The 18,045-nt window shown below is 37.8% G+C and overlaps 1 protein-coding gene across 2 annotated transcripts in view; it reads left to right on the forward strand.

Moving 5' to 3' along the window:
* The window catches only part of LOC127662999 (neuroligin-3-like), a 214,344-nt gene that overhangs the window by 35,142 nt on the left and 161,157 nt on the right, over positions 1–18,045 (forward strand). Inside the window, exons 2-3 of one of the 2 annotated variants that reach the window (XM_052154373.1) lie at positions 9,647–10,321; positions 12,474–12,533. In XM_052154373.1, coding sequence (XP_052010333.1) covers positions 9,844–10,321; positions 12,474–12,533 — 538 coding nt within the window. In that variant the 5' untranslated portion in view covers positions 9,647–9,843. The remainder of the gene's footprint in view (positions 1–9,646; positions 10,322–12,473; positions 12,534–18,045) is intronic. The other variant, XM_052154374.1, reaches the window with a different exon arrangement.

Genomic DNA, 18,045 nt, shown 5'->3' on the forward strand with positions numbered 1-18,045 from the left:
GTAACGATGACTTTTTTATTAATTAAGTGTGTGAGTCTAGATAGTAGATGGACTGTGCAAATAGGAGTAGAATGAGAAATAGATTTGTGCTTTCTCTATTTTCAGGATTGTTTTTTTTATTTACTTATTTTAATTAATTTTATTGATTTAATTAATTAACTAAAAGCCTAACCAAGGACAGGTGCTGCAAATTAGCTATTTGCTAGAAGCTTATGTACAGAGCACCTGCTGCGTAAACGTATTTAGCAATGTTATTCCGTGTTGTCCCTGTCGAATATAAACAAATAAATAACATAATTTCAAGTAAATGTCACTTTCACAAAACTATTACAAAACAGAGCTTGGAACTCATTGTTTTTCCACAGAAGGTCAGTGAAAGGTGCTGCGGGTTTATTCGAATATGCTCGTCCACTGAAAAAAAAAAAAATAAATAAAAAATGTTTTCGTCATTCATTGTGTATTTGCTTTAGCTTGGCTTCTTTAATATAATAAAAAAAAAATAATAATAATATTTTTTAAATATTATAAAATTTTATTTAATGGAATTTAGTTATGAAATTGAAATGCATGAATCTTAAAAATCTTAAAAATATATATTTTGATAGAATTTTCAATGTCTTTTATATAAAGTTTGAGATTTTTGCAACCATTATACTATAATTTGGGAAATCTTTAAATGATATGTTAAATGTTTTGAAATATATTAAACATAAAAATGTAAAATTATTATAAATATATCTGTTTGTCTACAATTAATTGCAGTCCCATTAAACAGATTTCATCAAATTGAAATAATGTTTTATGATTTTACCTTTCTTAATACAGTCGATGAAGCTGCACCTTTAGGATGCACAATCTATCGAAGAAATAATCGAGGTTACAATTTCAGCCGTTGCAATTAAAAAATGGTTAAATTGTCTATTCCAGCATTTCATTTCAGTCTACTAAGTAACCTCACACAAAATATTTTTTAAATGTAAGTTCTATTAATTGAATAATCGCAATGACCGTATCAAGATAAATAACTGACAATCATTATTTTCTTCTTAATCGTGCAGCACTATTGGACAGGCCCAAATATTGCATATTGATCTTCCAATTGGGTTTCTATATTTCTGTTTAAAGGGCAGTATGTACAGTAAAGAAAAAAAAACTAATCACAGAAACACTCATAAGCCTCTGTTGATTGCTCAGGGCAGATTTGCTCTCAGTGCGGCAGGAGTCTTGCCATTCCAAATGCTTGAATATATTTGCATAGTGAAGGATTATGGTGGGCCGACGGAATGGCCCCTGTGGTTTCTGAAAGGGTCCTTGGAGAAATGTTGAGCGATTAGCTTCTTTAAATACCCTGCAGAGGGACTGTCGTGAGGTATTAGGTCCGCAGCAGATCGTTAAGATGATGGGCTCAGAGGGTAATTTTTATTTAACTAATGTTAACCCGGTCAATCCCGTGTTTGAGGAGGATGACCAGCACAGCGGCTTTGCAGTAACGTATCTCTGAGAAATATTGATATTGTTGCATAAGAATTAAAGCAATGTGTTTGGGGAGGTTCTGATAACTGTGGAGAGCCCAAGGCTGGAGAAAAGGTCTGTATGTGGAGTTTAATCCAGAGTTGTGTGTCTGTATTCTCTTGTCTAGAAGATAGAGTGCCTACACTTCACAGGAAGTAGGTTTCCTCTCAGACTGCAGAGATGGGGGTTTATGGCAGCCGCGATAAGACACAATACGCTGCAGGAACACCTCTCGCTGAATAAAAGAGCTCTGTCAGCAAAATCTGCGGCTTTGAGACGTTAGCAAGAGAGAAAATTAAAGGAGTTTCTACTGTCAGAGTCAAACAAAAGTTTCCATTTGGTCTTCAAACACGTTATGTTCTTACATTTTTAGTGGTGTTTGCAAAGGCAAGCATCACTTTTATTGTTCCAGAGCTCTGCCAAATGCATAAATGTATTTGGGAAAAGAGCAAGTATAACACCCACACCATTTATACTATGCACATGAATGTCACCTCAAATCGAAGACATTCAAAACGATAAATAAAATCCCATAGAAATTGAAGAATATCATAGGCATTTTTGGGCTCTTTTGAATCAACTTGGCACACCTTAGCAACCGCATAGCAACACCCTAGCAACCATCCACAACACTAGCATAATGGCTGCAAGTTTTGCACAGGCAAGCACCACTTACATGTTCTTAAGAAATATGTAAAATGTAGTTGAGATGAGGTTAGCTAAGATTTGATGCAGTTGAGCGTCTTTTGGAAATTCTGTTTGTTGATTGGTTGGTCTAAAAGTTGTAAATTTTTGTTTGAGCCAAGTTCTTGTATATATTTTATGTATCTAATATCTAATATCCCCATTTCGTATGAGTTATTATGAGTTGTCATGAGACCAGGTACTAAAAACGGTTTATGGAACGAATACGAAAACTGAAATAGAAATGTCAATTGTTGAAAGTTTCAGTTGGAGCCATTCAATTGTTCCGGAGTGAAATGCTGGTAACCGGTTAATAGCCAGTTATTGTGTGTGTGCGTGCAGAAGAGGGATAATTAGGCTTTTAATTGATTTCAGGTGGCCAAACGAGTATTTGAAATATTTTTGGGGATGCATTTAAAATTAAGAATACATGTTCTATCGGGAAGACACGCAGGCTTGAGTGAAGTGTAAGATGCCATTTATTTGATAAATGTAAAACAGAAAGTAACGTCTCTCTCTTTGGTGTAGGCCCCGTCCGGCGGTCCGAGGGAGTTGTACCCGGAACCGTCATGTCCTGCTGGAGATAGGAGGCAGGGGCAAGGAGCCTACCCCCATGCGGGACAGGGCTCAACTGGTGGTGGTGGGGTGGTGGAGGTTGCCGTGTTAGCACACTGAAACAGCAATGTGATAGATTGTGAGCAGACTTATAAAGCAATGGCTTACATGCGATTGGCTAGGAATTACCCAGCTAATGATGTGATGTACAGCTGCTAGTCTTCCTGCTAGAACTATGCTGCGCTTCCATTTACTTTATATAGGCTACTGTTTTCTATATATGGTTGTTATGATATCCATCCTGAAAATTCCCCCAAATGGGAAAACATTTATTTGCTTTTTATCTTATTTTGGGTGGGGCAAGTTCTTTATTTGTAGCATGTTTTTCCAAAATGTGCCTTGTATCTCTTGTGAGATCTAGAAACACTGCAATTGGTTGTCACCCACACTTTGCAAAGAGTACTTTCATTTTAAAAAGACGTTTGTTCTAACTGGTTTAGAATGGATGCTGCGGAATGCCGGAACGAAAACATACCGTTTCTGTTCGGAATCAACCGAAATGGTAACATTTCGTTTTTAGCACCTGCATGAGACTAGGGCTGCAACTAACGATTATTTTGATTATCGATTAACTTTCGATTATTTCTTTGATTAATCGGATAAAATCCACAATTTTTTTTCCAGTATTTTAAATTGTCATTTACTGGTGAAATCAGACATTACATTTGGTATTATCAGTACCCTGGGCTTTAAGGTTGCGCGATCCAGTTTGCCGATCCCCCCTCCACTCGAAACCCCAACTTGCCTTTGCAAGTCATAATCCGTCCCTGGCGAAATACACAGAAATTTGGAATTGACAACATGTATAACTTATAAAACATAGAAAATAGCAGTACAATGTAAGTCATGAGCTGAAGAGAAACTATTCTTAATTACTCTCGTGGCATACAGTATATCCAACTAATCGAGAATGAAATTCGTTGTCGATAATTTCCGTTATCGATAATTATTGATTTTAGCGATCAGTTGTTGCAGCTCTACCCGAGACTATGTTGTTCATTTGCTCTGACCAAGTTGACTAAGAATCTTTATTCTCGTACTATAACTTGTAGTTTCCACAATTCAACTTCCACATTTGCATGCGTTCAATTACATGACAAACAGAGCGTGTATTTGTGGGATGTGTAAACACATCTAAATATATATTATCCTGGAGATATTCATTACAAGCGAAGTGTTTATGTTAAATTGGCTCCAAACAAGCATTCGATCTGCATTACAGTATGTCTTACTGTGTTTCACACACAATAAGACAAGCAGCATTGCAGCATGAAAGTCTTGCAATGCTGATATGTCGGTTGTGACATGTCACATGATTTACCCACAGGCTTCACACAGAGAAACCATAATACATACTCTACACAAATGCCCAGAATTTGTAGTGAATATTTGTGTGCAGTATAGAATAAAAGTTCAAATTCTGTCTTGCTAGAATTGACACATGTAGAGTATATGTATTTTATGCAATGTACATAGATAGTAACAGTATTGTTAGGACTGCAACATTTAATTTTTTAAACGTAGGATACTGCAGATCTAAAGATACTACCTTGACACTACTATGTGTTTTGTTTTTTATTATAAGTTTTTGTCATTGTAGTGTAGTGGTAATTTTTTATCCCTAAAAAGGTTTTTGTATCCTTGAGCATACAAACATTTGAGAGACAGGGGAGAGGAGCAATGAGTTAGTCTGTCAAATATTTTGTGAAAAATATTGAAAAGAGGGTCCTTTCAAATTCTGAGGTCATGTATATATGTATATATGTAAATTATGGCGTTATCTTTCAATCTTTATCTAAAGGTAACATTGGGAAGGCAGCTGACCTAGAGGCAAATGTTCTTATTTTTATGATTTCTACAAGCTGTAAAATGGAAAATAAAAGCTGTATTTTTATGAAAAAAACAAACATGCGAATTAATTATTTGGGCCCCAATAATGTGGAAAATATCAATAAAAATGTATGTAGTTTTCGTACAGTATGCAAATACCATGGTATATGAATGTGGTAATAATTCATGGCATTTATCAAAGAATCATGGTATTTTCATCTCATACTAGCACCACCACAGTTATTAAATTTATTTATTTATTTTGTAAGTGAAGGAGGCCAGTGCACATTATTTATCTCCAGACACCTATTTTTTTTTAAAGTGAGTATCTGTGACAGGCACAGCTTTAGGGTATGTCTCTTCTGTTCTTTTTCCTTGATATAATGCCAGAGCCCGTCGCTCAGCTCCAATAATGCATGTAAAGGCTACTTCCCCAGACACAATGATTCTGGATGGGGACTGACTTTTTTCCATTTTAAGGAATATTGCAGCCTCTTTGATGAAATATAGAAGAGTGTTATTCATGAAGCCTTGCATCTTTGAACGCTGTGGTATTTTGAGTGCAAGTTTTGTGATATTTTTGACATCCTGAATTTTAGTTTGAAACAATATAAAAAAAAAAGATTTCTTTAAAATAAAATAAAAATTGGGCCCAAAATTAAAATTTGCTTTGCACCTTTAAACTAGCATTACTTATGATTAATGTGTATTTCTGCAGTGGTCAAAGCAATGTTAATCCAAAGTTTGACAAACTATAATTACTTAGTAAATGTAAATATACCCCTGAGAGTATTTCCTAATTAATTTTATCTTCTGTTTGAATACAGTAACCAACTGTGACATGTTCTTATAATTAATAATATGTCAATAAGGTTGTGGGTCTGATGTCCAAAATACATGTAAAATGATTATCTGCAATAAATAATAAAGTTAAAATGTGGAATATACAAACAACTTCAAAATACTGACTTTAATTTATATTATATTATAATGAATTGTATTTATGCCTCCTAATTTACAGAAAAAAGGACTTAATATTGATCTGTTTCACATGCACACCTATCATATAACTTCTGAAGACATGGATTAAACCACTGTAGTCAGATGGATTACCATTATGCTATCTTTATGTCTCTTTTGGACGTTCTGAGTCCTGGTCACCATTCACTTCAATTGTGAGGACTAACAGAGCTGAAATATTATTTAAAAAATCTTTGTTTGTGCTTTGCAGACTACTTTAAACAGATGTAATAATGAATAAAACCAAATTAAGATGAAAAGTTAACAGGGTGTAATGCACCTTAAACAGGTCAAGACATGAGGAATCCAATTGTCCTTAATCTTTAAACAAATAAGAGATCATTCTACTATAAAAACATACTGTTTCAGAAATAAAAACGTCCTCCTCACTGTAAAAAAAGAGCATTTGTTGAAACCACACCTACATACCTACAGTTTTGCTAAATAATTTTTACGTGGCTCGTTGCACGTGGCACGTATCGTAGCAGTCTTCTGGCAAAGGAACACTAGAGGCGCTAAAACAGCGATGAATTTCCTTTTTTAATTTTTTTTTCACAAATCACAAGTAAAATGGCAGATATTCAGTTAATCTCACAATGCTATCGTATGACATCAAAACACTTTTCTTAAGGTGCATGACTTGTTCGGCTGTGCATTTTATAATTTGCATACAAAACTGATTGATTGTTGCACTTGTGATGCCAACCTGGTCCCATTGTGAAAACGTGACTCTATATACATTTTTGCTAAACTTGTTATACGTGTGACTGGCGACCTGTCCAGGGTGTCCCCCGCTTTTCGCCCACTGTTAGCTGGGATAGGCTCCAGCCCCCTGCGACCCTGTACACAGGATAAGCGGTTGACGATGGATGGATGGATGGATGGATGGATGTTATACGTGTCTCCAGTTACAATTCCCTGCAGTTTCCTAGAGGCACTACAACAGCTGTGTGTTTTTTCTCTCTATTACTTAGACCCTGCTATTTTATGATATCAACACACTTTTACTCAAAGCTTCTTTTGAAAAGCTATATATTATAATGCAGCTACATACATACAATTATTTTAAGATAATAAACTTGCGCAGTAGCTCACCTCATAGAACATTGGACTTCGTGGTTCATAGAAGCGGCACGGAATGATGTGGTTCAGAAAATTTACATTTTCATATAGCTTCTGTATTTTAAAACGCTAATGGTTTGGTTAAGGTGTTGATTAGGAAAGGATGTCTTTTTAAACATCTCATTTATATTTAAAAACACTATTGGTTAGGTTCAGACAAAAGTTTTAGGTTAGGGAGGTATTTAAAAAAAAAAAAAACATCTATTTAAAATTCACCTTAAAACATTGTCTGAATACGACACTATTTTACTTGCTTGTGGTGCCCTCTGCTGGACATTTCACTGGAAAACTGCAGCCAAACCAAGTGTGCCGCACAAGCCCTCAAAAGTGAAGCCAAAATGTCTTGATCGCCCCCCGGTGACTGGTCCTAGTATAGGTCATAAACCCCGCCTCCCCATGTTATTCAACTGGATGTGAGACCAACTAAACAATTAAATTACACTTCAAATATCTTTTTTCCAAAGATAGTTTCTGTCATTTACTGTAGTTTCTATCACGTTGATGTCATTTCAAGTGTTTGTTTTCAAAATAAGTTTGTTTTTAGTTAGTTATTTGATGCTATAAAAACGGTCATCATGATTGACAGCTGTGATTGACAGGTTCTCTGAGCGAAGTAGTCACTGAAGCACCAACTGACTTTTTTTCGGGATCTTCGGAGGCTGAGGAGATTGGAGCTTTATATTTAATATCTAAATTTCTATAATCAGTTTTTTCACACCGTCATTAGTCAAAAGGGGCGTGTGCTTGCGATTGAGTCAGTGAGAGTGAGGGCGGGGCCTTGATTTTGTGGCTTTACTTCCTGCTCACTGCTGCGCAGGTCTGGTCCCGAAATCGCAACAGCGCAGACTCAAGTCCCAAGATGTCAGCGCCATATCGGAACACTGGTGGCTTCAGTTCTCGCCAATGGAAAAGAGCGAAGCGGCGTCGTCCATCTTTTTTTACAGTCTATGAGCCAAACGTGTTATACAGCACATACATTTTGAATTGCTAAAATGTTGTCATGTTCACGTACATTTCATGAGATCAGGCTGTGGGGTACAAGTCCTGAAGATCACGCAATTCAAAACAGGAGCTTAAAGTTTCGAAATGACGTGGTTGCTTCAGCAATTGCATTTTTCGTCTCACATGTGTCAATAACACTATCGGTTAAGATTAAGGTTTAGGGTAGGGAGGTAGATTTAGCTGATTTATAAGTCGATAGACATTTAACAATTAAAAACCTCACGTGTTTGATGTTAAAGAGCCTTGTAGTATCATTTAGCAAAAATGTCGTATTAACTTAATATTTGTGCAGAATAGCTTCTTTGGTCATCCGGTGCACACTGGCTCATTGGGTAAATTTGAAATCAAACTCAAATAGGACTGAGACATGAGATAAGTAATATCAATTCTGTTTAATTCTCAAATCATTTGTTAAAATCAATTCTCAATTGAATGGGACAACTCATGACTTGCAGAAAACGATTTGTTGATGGTACCTATTTTTGCCAAGATAACACTTGACATTTGCTCCGCTTGATTGGGCGTCTGGAGATCAGTTGTACTGTCCACGGGTTCCAGATGTTTACAGAGAGCAAGTGTGTGCCGATGATGATGTGGATTAGGACGAAGAACTTCCTGGCAGGCTTTGTGCAAATCAGTCTTGAGTTTGGAGTTGTGGCGTTATAAGTACTCCTCCAGGAAAATTGATATTGCCTCTGTCTGGTGGTTACTGCTCCACTAAATACATTATAAATCATTTATAAAGTCATTTTGGAATGCAATATCCGCTACTGAACTCTGGCCTGTCTCCCTGTTATTTTTCCAAACCCTCGGAGGGATGCAGGTCTGAGGGTCTTAAGCTTTAAAAATTGAAAATTGATCAGTTGCTGAGCTGGGAAGAGTTCCTCTCCAGTGGGGACAACCCTCTTCATGATTAGCATTTAGTGTGTTTGCACAGGTGTCCATGAGGCATTTACAAATACTGGCTTTCCAGTGATGGTGACAGGGGAGCTGTGACTGAAAGTCTTTTTTAATATACATTTTCATTGGAGTAAGACAGAGACGTCACTTTTTTGGCTTGATGGAATGCTTGCATATGCTTTGTTGACATACTCAAGCTTGTATATAGGGTTCCGATGCCTATATTGTATCGATTTGTCAATCTGTTTGTTGAATGGTTGGGTGTACCTTTTGTACCAGCCAAGCTGTACAATATCTTACAATTTTGCAATCTTGTAGTTGTCATGAGATCGCATTGATCAGATCTGCAACCCATTTTTAGGGTCCTCACCAGTTGAGAACCACTGATTTAAAACACTGTCAACCCTTTTACCGAAAACTGTGACGAAGTCCACAGAAATCCAGATAAATCTGAAAATGCACCTTTTTCTCTACGTTTTGGCCTCATGTCTGAACTGAGACTTTTTTCTAGCGAAAATTTAGCTTTTTGAAAATGCCCTCCCAACAGGATCAATTTGAATGCGTGGCATTCGCGTTGTAGTGTGGACTGAGAAAGCGGAGATACTCAAAAACAATCACAAATTTGTAGTCAAGTGACACAATCATGTGATCAATTCAACCCCAAAACAATCAAGATGGTAGCCTGTGTTGTAGCGGCATTGTTGTACCTGCCATCCACTTTTATAGCTTTGTTAAAGATACTATAAATGTTACTTTGTACAATCTTACCATTACATAATTGGTATAAGGTGTGTTTACATGAACATGCATTAGAGCTTTCATTTACATATAGTTTGTGCTATATTGTGCTGGCAGAAAAATGTATAATGCGTGCTGTTTTATGCATGTATAGAAAAAGGGTATAAAATTAAGCAAAACTGGTCCCATTTTTAACTTTCATGTCCTTTTTTTTCGTCTACAGGAGAGAAGATCTGACAAGAATACTGGTCAGTGCATGAGGATCACCTGGAGGGAACGGAGCGTGTATATGTGTTTTTTCTTCAATGACAGGAGTAATCAGGCTGTCTTTGAGGGTCTGAAGGCAGGGGGAACGTCCTGGAGAAGATTGTAGTGTACGTTGGCATCTAGCAGCAGCGGCGGTGACCATTTTATTGGACCATGTGGTCTACAGTGCACAAAAACCGTCTCCTTTTGCACCATGAGGACTGCTGTGGTGGCAAGGCTTGTGCCAGTAGCAACATCTCTCTGTGGATCTGGATCTTTTGTTGGTCTATGATGCTCATTCGAGGACAAGGCTACTACCCCACCGTGAATACACAGTACGGGAAATTACGGGGCGTGCGGGTTCCGTTGCCCAGCGAGATCCTGGGACCAGTGGACCAATATCTGGGCGTGCCATACGCTGCCCCGCCCATAGGGGAGAAACGTTTCCTACCACCCGAGCCACCATCCTCTTGGTCAGGGATCAAGAACGGCACTCACTTCGCTCCGGTGTGCCCACAAAACATTCACAATGCTGTTCCGGAAATCATGATGCCGATCTGGTTCACGTTTAACTTGGATATAGTTGCCACTTACATACAGGATCAAAACGAGGATTGTTTGTATCTAAACATCTATGTTCCAACAGAGGATGGTGAGTGTGTCGGGTATAAAGAGAGAAAAAATTACATTTTGTCACTTCCTGTATTGTGTTTGAAGCATGATTTGTCTGGCGCATGCCATGTCCGTGTACACCATTTCTGTTTCTCATCTTGACTTGATCTGCCATCAATTCTTCCCTTCCATGCCACTGTTATGGGTTCCTCTTTTGTGTTGTTCAAGAGAGCATACCTTAAAGAAAGAAAGCAAGCAAGCTAGAAGAAAGCAATCAATGAGAAAGTCATTTTTTAATGTAAGAGCTCAGATTCTAATCTGACATGAAGATTGGATGTAATGATTTTGTTGCACCTCCTCTCCTCACTGTCTTGACTGTTCTGGGGGATTAGCGATCCGAGATTAGCCTGCTTGATGCGAGAATAGGCATTTTGCAGAGTTGGTAAACTGGAGCACAAAAGGCCTGTGGAATTAGTCCTAACCATGTAAGACCCTTTACTGTCCTGTTCCTTCTGTTTTTGTTGAAAGGAGCATAAATCTTAAACTCTCAAAAAGTTTAACATTTGCTTTCACCAGTATCACTGTTGCAAATATCACCCCAGCACAAAGAGCATTTCTTATTTCCTAAACATTTAGCTCTGTTTCAAAACCTAGTGAGCGGCCTCATTGTCTACTGCTTTTTCCTCCAAAATGCTCATTTTAGTAACAAAAAAGGGATCCCATGCCAAGCTAGAATTAAAAAAAAATTGTTTTTTTACCATTGAATCTAAATTGTGATAAGATTTTCAAAAGCTGCATTTAGGCCACAAATAACATTAGAGTGATTCCAAATAGAGCGCAACAGCGCCCTCCCACTGTTTTAGCCATCTTGGTTCCTGAAGTTTTTTTCCCCACTCATTTTTATTTATTTGAGGGATTTTATGAAATCGTTCTAAGTCTAAGCCATGAACCAAACCAACCAGTTTCGAGGTGAATCCCAATGTTACAAACGTTCAAACGTACAATCCCATGAAGCATTGCAAATGACGTAAACAAATGAAAAACAATGGAAATAAATTAGCCTGATTTTAGGATGTTAATAATACATTTTGAAACAATATACTGTCAGGATCGCAAAATACTGCTATATAAGTTATTTGAGAATGTATCGCGCGCAATGTTATCTACCACAAACTCCGCTGTTAAAGGGATAGTTCACCCAAAAATGAAAATTCTCTCATTATTTATGCACCGTCGTGATATCCCAGGTGTGTATGACTTTCTTTCTTCACCAGAACACATTTGAAGAAAAATAGAAAAATATGTGGTGGTGGCGTAGTGGGCTAAAGCACATAACTGGTCATCAGAAGGTTGCTGGTTCGATCCCCACAGCCACCACCATTGTGTCCTTGAGCAAGGCACTTAACTTCAGGTTGCTCCGGGGGGATTGTCCCTTTAATAAATACACTGTAAGTCGCTTTGGATAAAAGCATCTGCCAAATGCATAAATGTCAATGTAAATCTTAGCTCAGTTACAGATATTAGATTAGCGCTGGATTTGTGAGGTTCGTAAATTACATCTGTTTAAACGAGATGTCCACATGTTTGCAGCTGATTTATCGACCACTATTTTGGATGACCTAAAATGCTGTCCAATCTGCTCACAAGGTTTTGGAACACAGCTATTGTCTATAAAGCTACTTGTACTTTAATAAGCCTTTTATGGCTAAAACAACCTTATTAAAACGAAATTGACCTAATTGGAATGGAGCACCTAGAAAACTTAAAAATCTTGCCATTTACATGTGCACTGCAATTCTCTGCTTCCCTTTGGCCATATTCTTAGATAAAGCACATTTTGGTGCATTGAAAAACAGAACCGCTTATTTCTCATGCATAACCGGCTGTGATGCAGCGGTGCAGAGATTGCGACGAGGAACGAGGAAGAGTTCAATCAGTTTTCTTTTGTGCTTGTAGAGGGTCTTATATAGCAGTGCATGTGAAACTAGGCTTCCTGTGTTCCAGTGTGCAGCAAATCAATTCCATCTTTTTTGGAATATTTTCTGGCCAAAAGACAAAGCACCCCAGCTAACGTTCGGGACAGGTTCTCTTTGTTGTTCTTGTGGGGAGGGGGAGTGATGTTGTTGCATGTTCTCCTCAAATATCTCTTCCAGAGCCTTCTGTTATTTTGTAGTCTTTTATTCATTTTACAGTCAAAAGAATATCCAAGGAATGTGCCAGAAAACCCAACAAGAAAATTTGTAGGAAAGGAGGTATGTAAGCAAGCCAACATGGGAGCGAAATACACAGAAGAGAGCGACTGGTACGTCCTCTCTCGTACCTGTGGGATTTCTCCATCAACTACAGAGTCTTGAGCGCTAATTGGAATGAGCAGCGTTAAAATGATGTCTGTATGTTTGTGATGTGATTAAATCATTCAATATAGGTATGAAAAGAGTTTTTTGTTTGTTTGTGAATATATGCCACTTCAAAGTAGACTATAAGGTGTGTATACATATGGGTCATTCTCATTAAATGGTGTCATGTGTGCCTGATTTTACCTATATATATATATATATATATATATATATAGTTTTTATAATAAACTTCCCCACTTTTTTGTGCCCCTTGTGGACAGGTAAACTGGTTGTTATTTTGATTCAAAAGAAACATTTAAAAAATAAAATACATATGCATAGAAAGCGGTGTGGTGTTGGCGTAGTGGGCTAAAGCACATAACTGTTAATCAGAAGGTCGCTGGTTCTATCCCCACAGCCACCACCATTGTGTGCTTGAGTAAGGGACTTAACTCCAGGTTGCTCCGGGGGGATTGTCCCCGTAATAAGTGCACTGTAAGTCGCTTTGGATAAAAGAGTCTGCCAAAATGCGTAAATGTAAAGCTAAATTAATGTGGAATTGTTTTTTATTTTATATTGATTTATTTTTATCAAATAAATGTATTAGAGTTAAACATGTCAAGTAAAGTAACTTGTTAAATATATAAGTAGGAAATCAGTACAGTGCATAGATGGCACAGTTTCCTGAGAATGACCCATATATTTTTCTAAACCCCTGGTTTTATACATGGTACATCTAATTTGTTGGCCATTACACAAAAGCATCATACAGGAGGATATGAGTCACTGATATCATACAGTTGGACATGTGTCAGGACAAGTGATATAATGTGACATGAGTGATTATGAGTCTTCATGCAGTCACAATATGAATTGTCTTATTACAGAAACCTCTCCACCAATGTCAAGACACTCATATGCTCTGATTAAAAAAGCTGCAGCCATAAATGCTTGTCACAATATGTTTAGGAACATAATTTCGACTGCTTGGTCAAGGAGCTCTGTAGAATTATTTTAATATGGCCATAAAGTTTTACATTTAAAGAATTCCGTTGGATCCCATAATGATAATTTTTCTTTTCTTTTGTAGAAATATTTTTACAACATCTGCATTATTATAAATCTGAAATGGCAGAATATTGTGCACCAGGCAACTTCTATGTCATTTGTTTTAATTATAGGCTCCAGAAAGCTGTTTGGTCAACACGGCTCAAATGAGCAAGATATTAAATAACTATGCAATAATAATTATAACCATGAAAATATCAACGTCAGACATTAGGAATTAAGTAGCTGAGTAAACACTGCTTCCCGAGTAATATTGGCCATTGGAGATTCACATTGCACTATTATTTATTAAAATACACATTAAGTGGAACATCTCGACCTTCTCCAACCATTCAATCTACATTTTTAAAGAAGACAAATGGAGGTTTGTATTGTCTATGCGGGTTATTATATCTTGAATAATTAAACTGAAATGTTCCTTATAAAACAATTAAGCTCAAATCTAAAACTGCTGAATGACAAGTAGTTGAAGAATAAACAAACGCTTCTTCTTGACATGGTGAGATTGTTTTCCTGCAGTAATGTACAGTATGCTTTAGTGCTTGCTCACAGCACACTGTTTTAGTTATGTGCATGAAGCAACAGTTTATTTTAGTAAAAGTAGTTTTTAAATTACTATAAATATGTTTGCTCCATTATTAGAATTTTAGACTGCTTACACTGTGAAATGAAAATAGGAATGTCCCGATACCATTTTTTTTTTTTTTTAGAACGAGTACCGATACTTGCGATACCGAGTCGGATACCTGATTTTTTTTTTGTGTGTGTTTTTTTCCTAAATTCCATATAAACATTTTATTTCAATTTTATCATCAAAATGGTGTTTAAACAAATGAATTCATTCAAACTTTAATAAAATGAAAATATAATTCATTTTCAACATAATATTGTATTATGTTTTATTAAATGAAGTGCTTATATATAGAATCTCAAATCACAATCCAAAATACAACATTGGAGTTATATTATATCAAATAAAGTGTTGCATAACAGAGCATAACAGATGTTACTGCTTAAGTATAATTACTACCGATTTATTATTAGTAGTAGTAGTACTTGTAGTAGTATTATAGTGAATATTACACAACTTCACAGTAGTAATATATAAATGTACCTTTCATTTTGACTGAGCTTTTATTTTGAAGTGTTTCTGCATTGTTTTGAACAATGAGCTCTTTCTGATGATGGCAGATTCCCACTGTGGAAAAGCTGGTCGCTATGTGACTCGTTGATTATTAAACAGCATAAAGCTGCGTTCACACTGCCACGGTCGCCAGTAGTTGGGCGGTTCGGTTTCTACTAGGCGTTACCACTACTGGTTGCCTAGTAACATTTATAAATGACATTCACGGATGCCATTCCATTGCTGGTGAGAGCAAATCAGTTTTCTTGCCGCTAAAAACAAATATTTTGGAGGGAAAAGACTAAATATAAAGGGAATCAGTGCATAAAATGCTTTATATCAAAGATGAACGAGAAACAAGGTGTGCTTCCTTGCCATAGCGGCTGTTTATCTGGGGCGAAAATGCAAACGCCGGTCTATCTGTATTGGAATATAGAAGTGCTCCGCTTTAGCGAAGTATAGAGAACACAACTGTGTAAACTTTGGTTCCCACCAAACAGGAGTTCCGAAGAAACTGATTATTGCCATGGCGGGTTTTCTCATAATATTTGATCTTTCCCCGTTTGCTTACAGGGATATAAATAAAAAATAAAAAAACGATGATTGGACAAAGGTGTCTGAAATTGTTAGTGTGCCAGGTGAGATGATGAAGATTATGGTGAGATTATGGTTTATATAATATTATATAATAATATATAAAAATATTTCATGAAGATATACGCTACTTGTGATATGTCGTCAAAAAGATACCGGTCGACATGTCTGGATGTTTTGTGGCCCCTTTAAATATAGTTCACAAAACCAAGCATTCCCAACGAATGTTGCTGCCTATTTCAAATACGTCAGAGCGTTCACGAATTTTCGATAGCGTTGTTGGCAGGGCAGCCAGAGCGAATTTTTACGCTCTCGCCGCCTCTGGTCTGAACGCATGGTAAGTCGTTCTTCATTTGAATAAAGTTAAACGTCGCTGGACACGCCCACATCTGGTCGCGACAGCTCGTGTCGCCGGAAGTCACTGTGCTCTCATTGAAAATTAATGGGAAGGTGTCGCTGTGCCGCGCGATGTTGCCGGCAGTGTGTACGCAGCTAAAGGCTGCTATTTAATAGTTAAGTATGTACTCTGTATGTGCCTCATGCTACAACGTGAATTTGTGCTCTGTTTACTGTCATCTGCTACAAACGGCATGCAATGCTCATGACGGTGTTTTGCTTGTATGAGCCTTGGAGGAGCTTTAACGGGTATGAGCAGCTGGCGTCAGCTCGACACTGCCTCCACACATTCACAAGCACTCACATTTGAATTACGTGCAAACTATATATTTGTCTCATTAAATCGCAGCTTTTGCAGTTAATCTCACTGGGATATAACGTGATTTTAATTGGTGCGCTGAATGTTTACGTAATGATGATATCGTTTTTTAGTACCGGAGCATTTTTATTGGTATAAGTACCAGTACATAAGCGCGTTATCGGACCCGATACCTTGGTAGGAAAAGTGCCCGCCATCTTGGTTCCGGAAGTATTTTCCCCATTCATTGTTGTCATAGGGAATTCATGAAGTCCTTCATAAAAGAGTTGAACATTGAATGTTGAATCACAACATTACCTTTTTGCCCTACAGAGTCCCTTTAATCATGACTTAACTCCCTGCGTTATCTTATTGAATCTCAACTTGTGTCAGTGGCATTTGCTTGTGGACCAAAATTGCCACACCTCTACTCCTACTGTTGAAAGACCCATGGAAAACTTGGCCTACCCAATCTTGTTTTAGCTTAAAATGCTCCAAATCGTTCAGGTAAGTCTCCTGCAGGAACACTTATTGAACTCTTTCCTTAGAAAATATAAAATTTGTTTTCAAATTATTGGACTGTGGATCACATGCACATTCTATGAACACAGTTTTATATTTACTTGTCATTAAATGGGGGGCATGGGTAGCTCAGTGGTAAAGACGTTGGCTACCACCCCTGGTGTTCGCTAGTTCGAATCGCAGGGCGTGCTGAGTGACTCTAGCCAGGTCTCCCAAGCAACCAAATTGGCCCTGTTGCTATGGAGAGTAGAGTCACATAAGGTAACCTCCTAGTGGTCGCTATAATGTGGTTCATTCTCAGTGGGGTGCTTGGTGAGTTGAGCGTGGATGCCACGGTGGATGGCTTGAAGCCTCCACACATCCTATGTCTCCGTAGCAATGCGCTCAACAAGCCACGTGATAAAATGTGTGGATTGACGGTCTCAGATGCGGAGGCAGCTGGGATTCGTCCTCTGCCACCTGGATTGAGGCGAGTCACTACGCAAACAAAGACGACTTCAAAGCGCATTGGGAATTGGGCATTCCAAATTGGGTGAAAAAGGGGGGAAAAAATGTTAAATAAATAAGCAACATAAATGATTACCACAGCCGTAACAGTCAGCACCGATACAAACATGGTAAATGTAAGAAAACCCTTGCATCAGTGATTGAACATAGAACAAACCGAACATCCCACCAATCCCACCAATCCCCCCACCCTGGACATCATCCCCAACATACCCCCAATCCCCCCACCCTGGACATCATCCCCAACATGTCCGCTGTCCCTACACATGCTATTCGCATAGTTAGAACACCAAGCTCCAAAGTTAGAAATGAAGAATGTAAACTTCAATAATTCAAAATCTCGAATACAAAGGAAACAATCAGCACAGAAAAAAAGATCATCTGAGAAAGGCCATTTTAATGATCACATTTTAGCAAGTGTACTGTGTCTACTATATAGCACATCTCTGGATGATTATTTTAGTAATGTACTCAGCAAATAATTTATGAATGAATGCGGGCACTTAAGATTCATTAGCAAGTGTAATGGGGCGTCAAGCCGCTCTGAGCGGCGTCACCTTTATCTGTTTCAGAATGCCTCTGGGTCAGCGTCGGTTCTATCTTCTCATTGAAAACTTCATCACCTCTTATGGGGAATTGAAATTGGAGCGCCATCCCTGGAATGTCACTTGAAGTCACGCTGGAAATTGTAATCCATATTTGAGGTCTGCGTTGAGAAGCATTCTCTTTGCTTAAGCGAAAACTATCCTCCATTTTACAACCTCCTGAAAGTCTGGGAAAATATTAATTGTATTGCCCCAAAGACAGTGGGTTTCTCTTTCGCAAGCTTAAGAGTCCATTGCTTAATTTGAAAGTGATGTACCCGAACCACCCTCGGTCTGGGCCGAGCATTGGCGGATGGCTTCGGCACAAGGGTGCGA

This window comes from Xyrauchen texanus, chromosome 23, assembly GCF_025860055.1.
Source record: "Xyrauchen texanus isolate HMW12.3.18 chromosome 23, RBS_HiC_50CHRs, whole genome shotgun sequence".
Lineage (NCBI taxonomy): Eukaryota > Metazoa > Chordata > Actinopteri > Cypriniformes > Catostomidae > Xyrauchen > Xyrauchen texanus.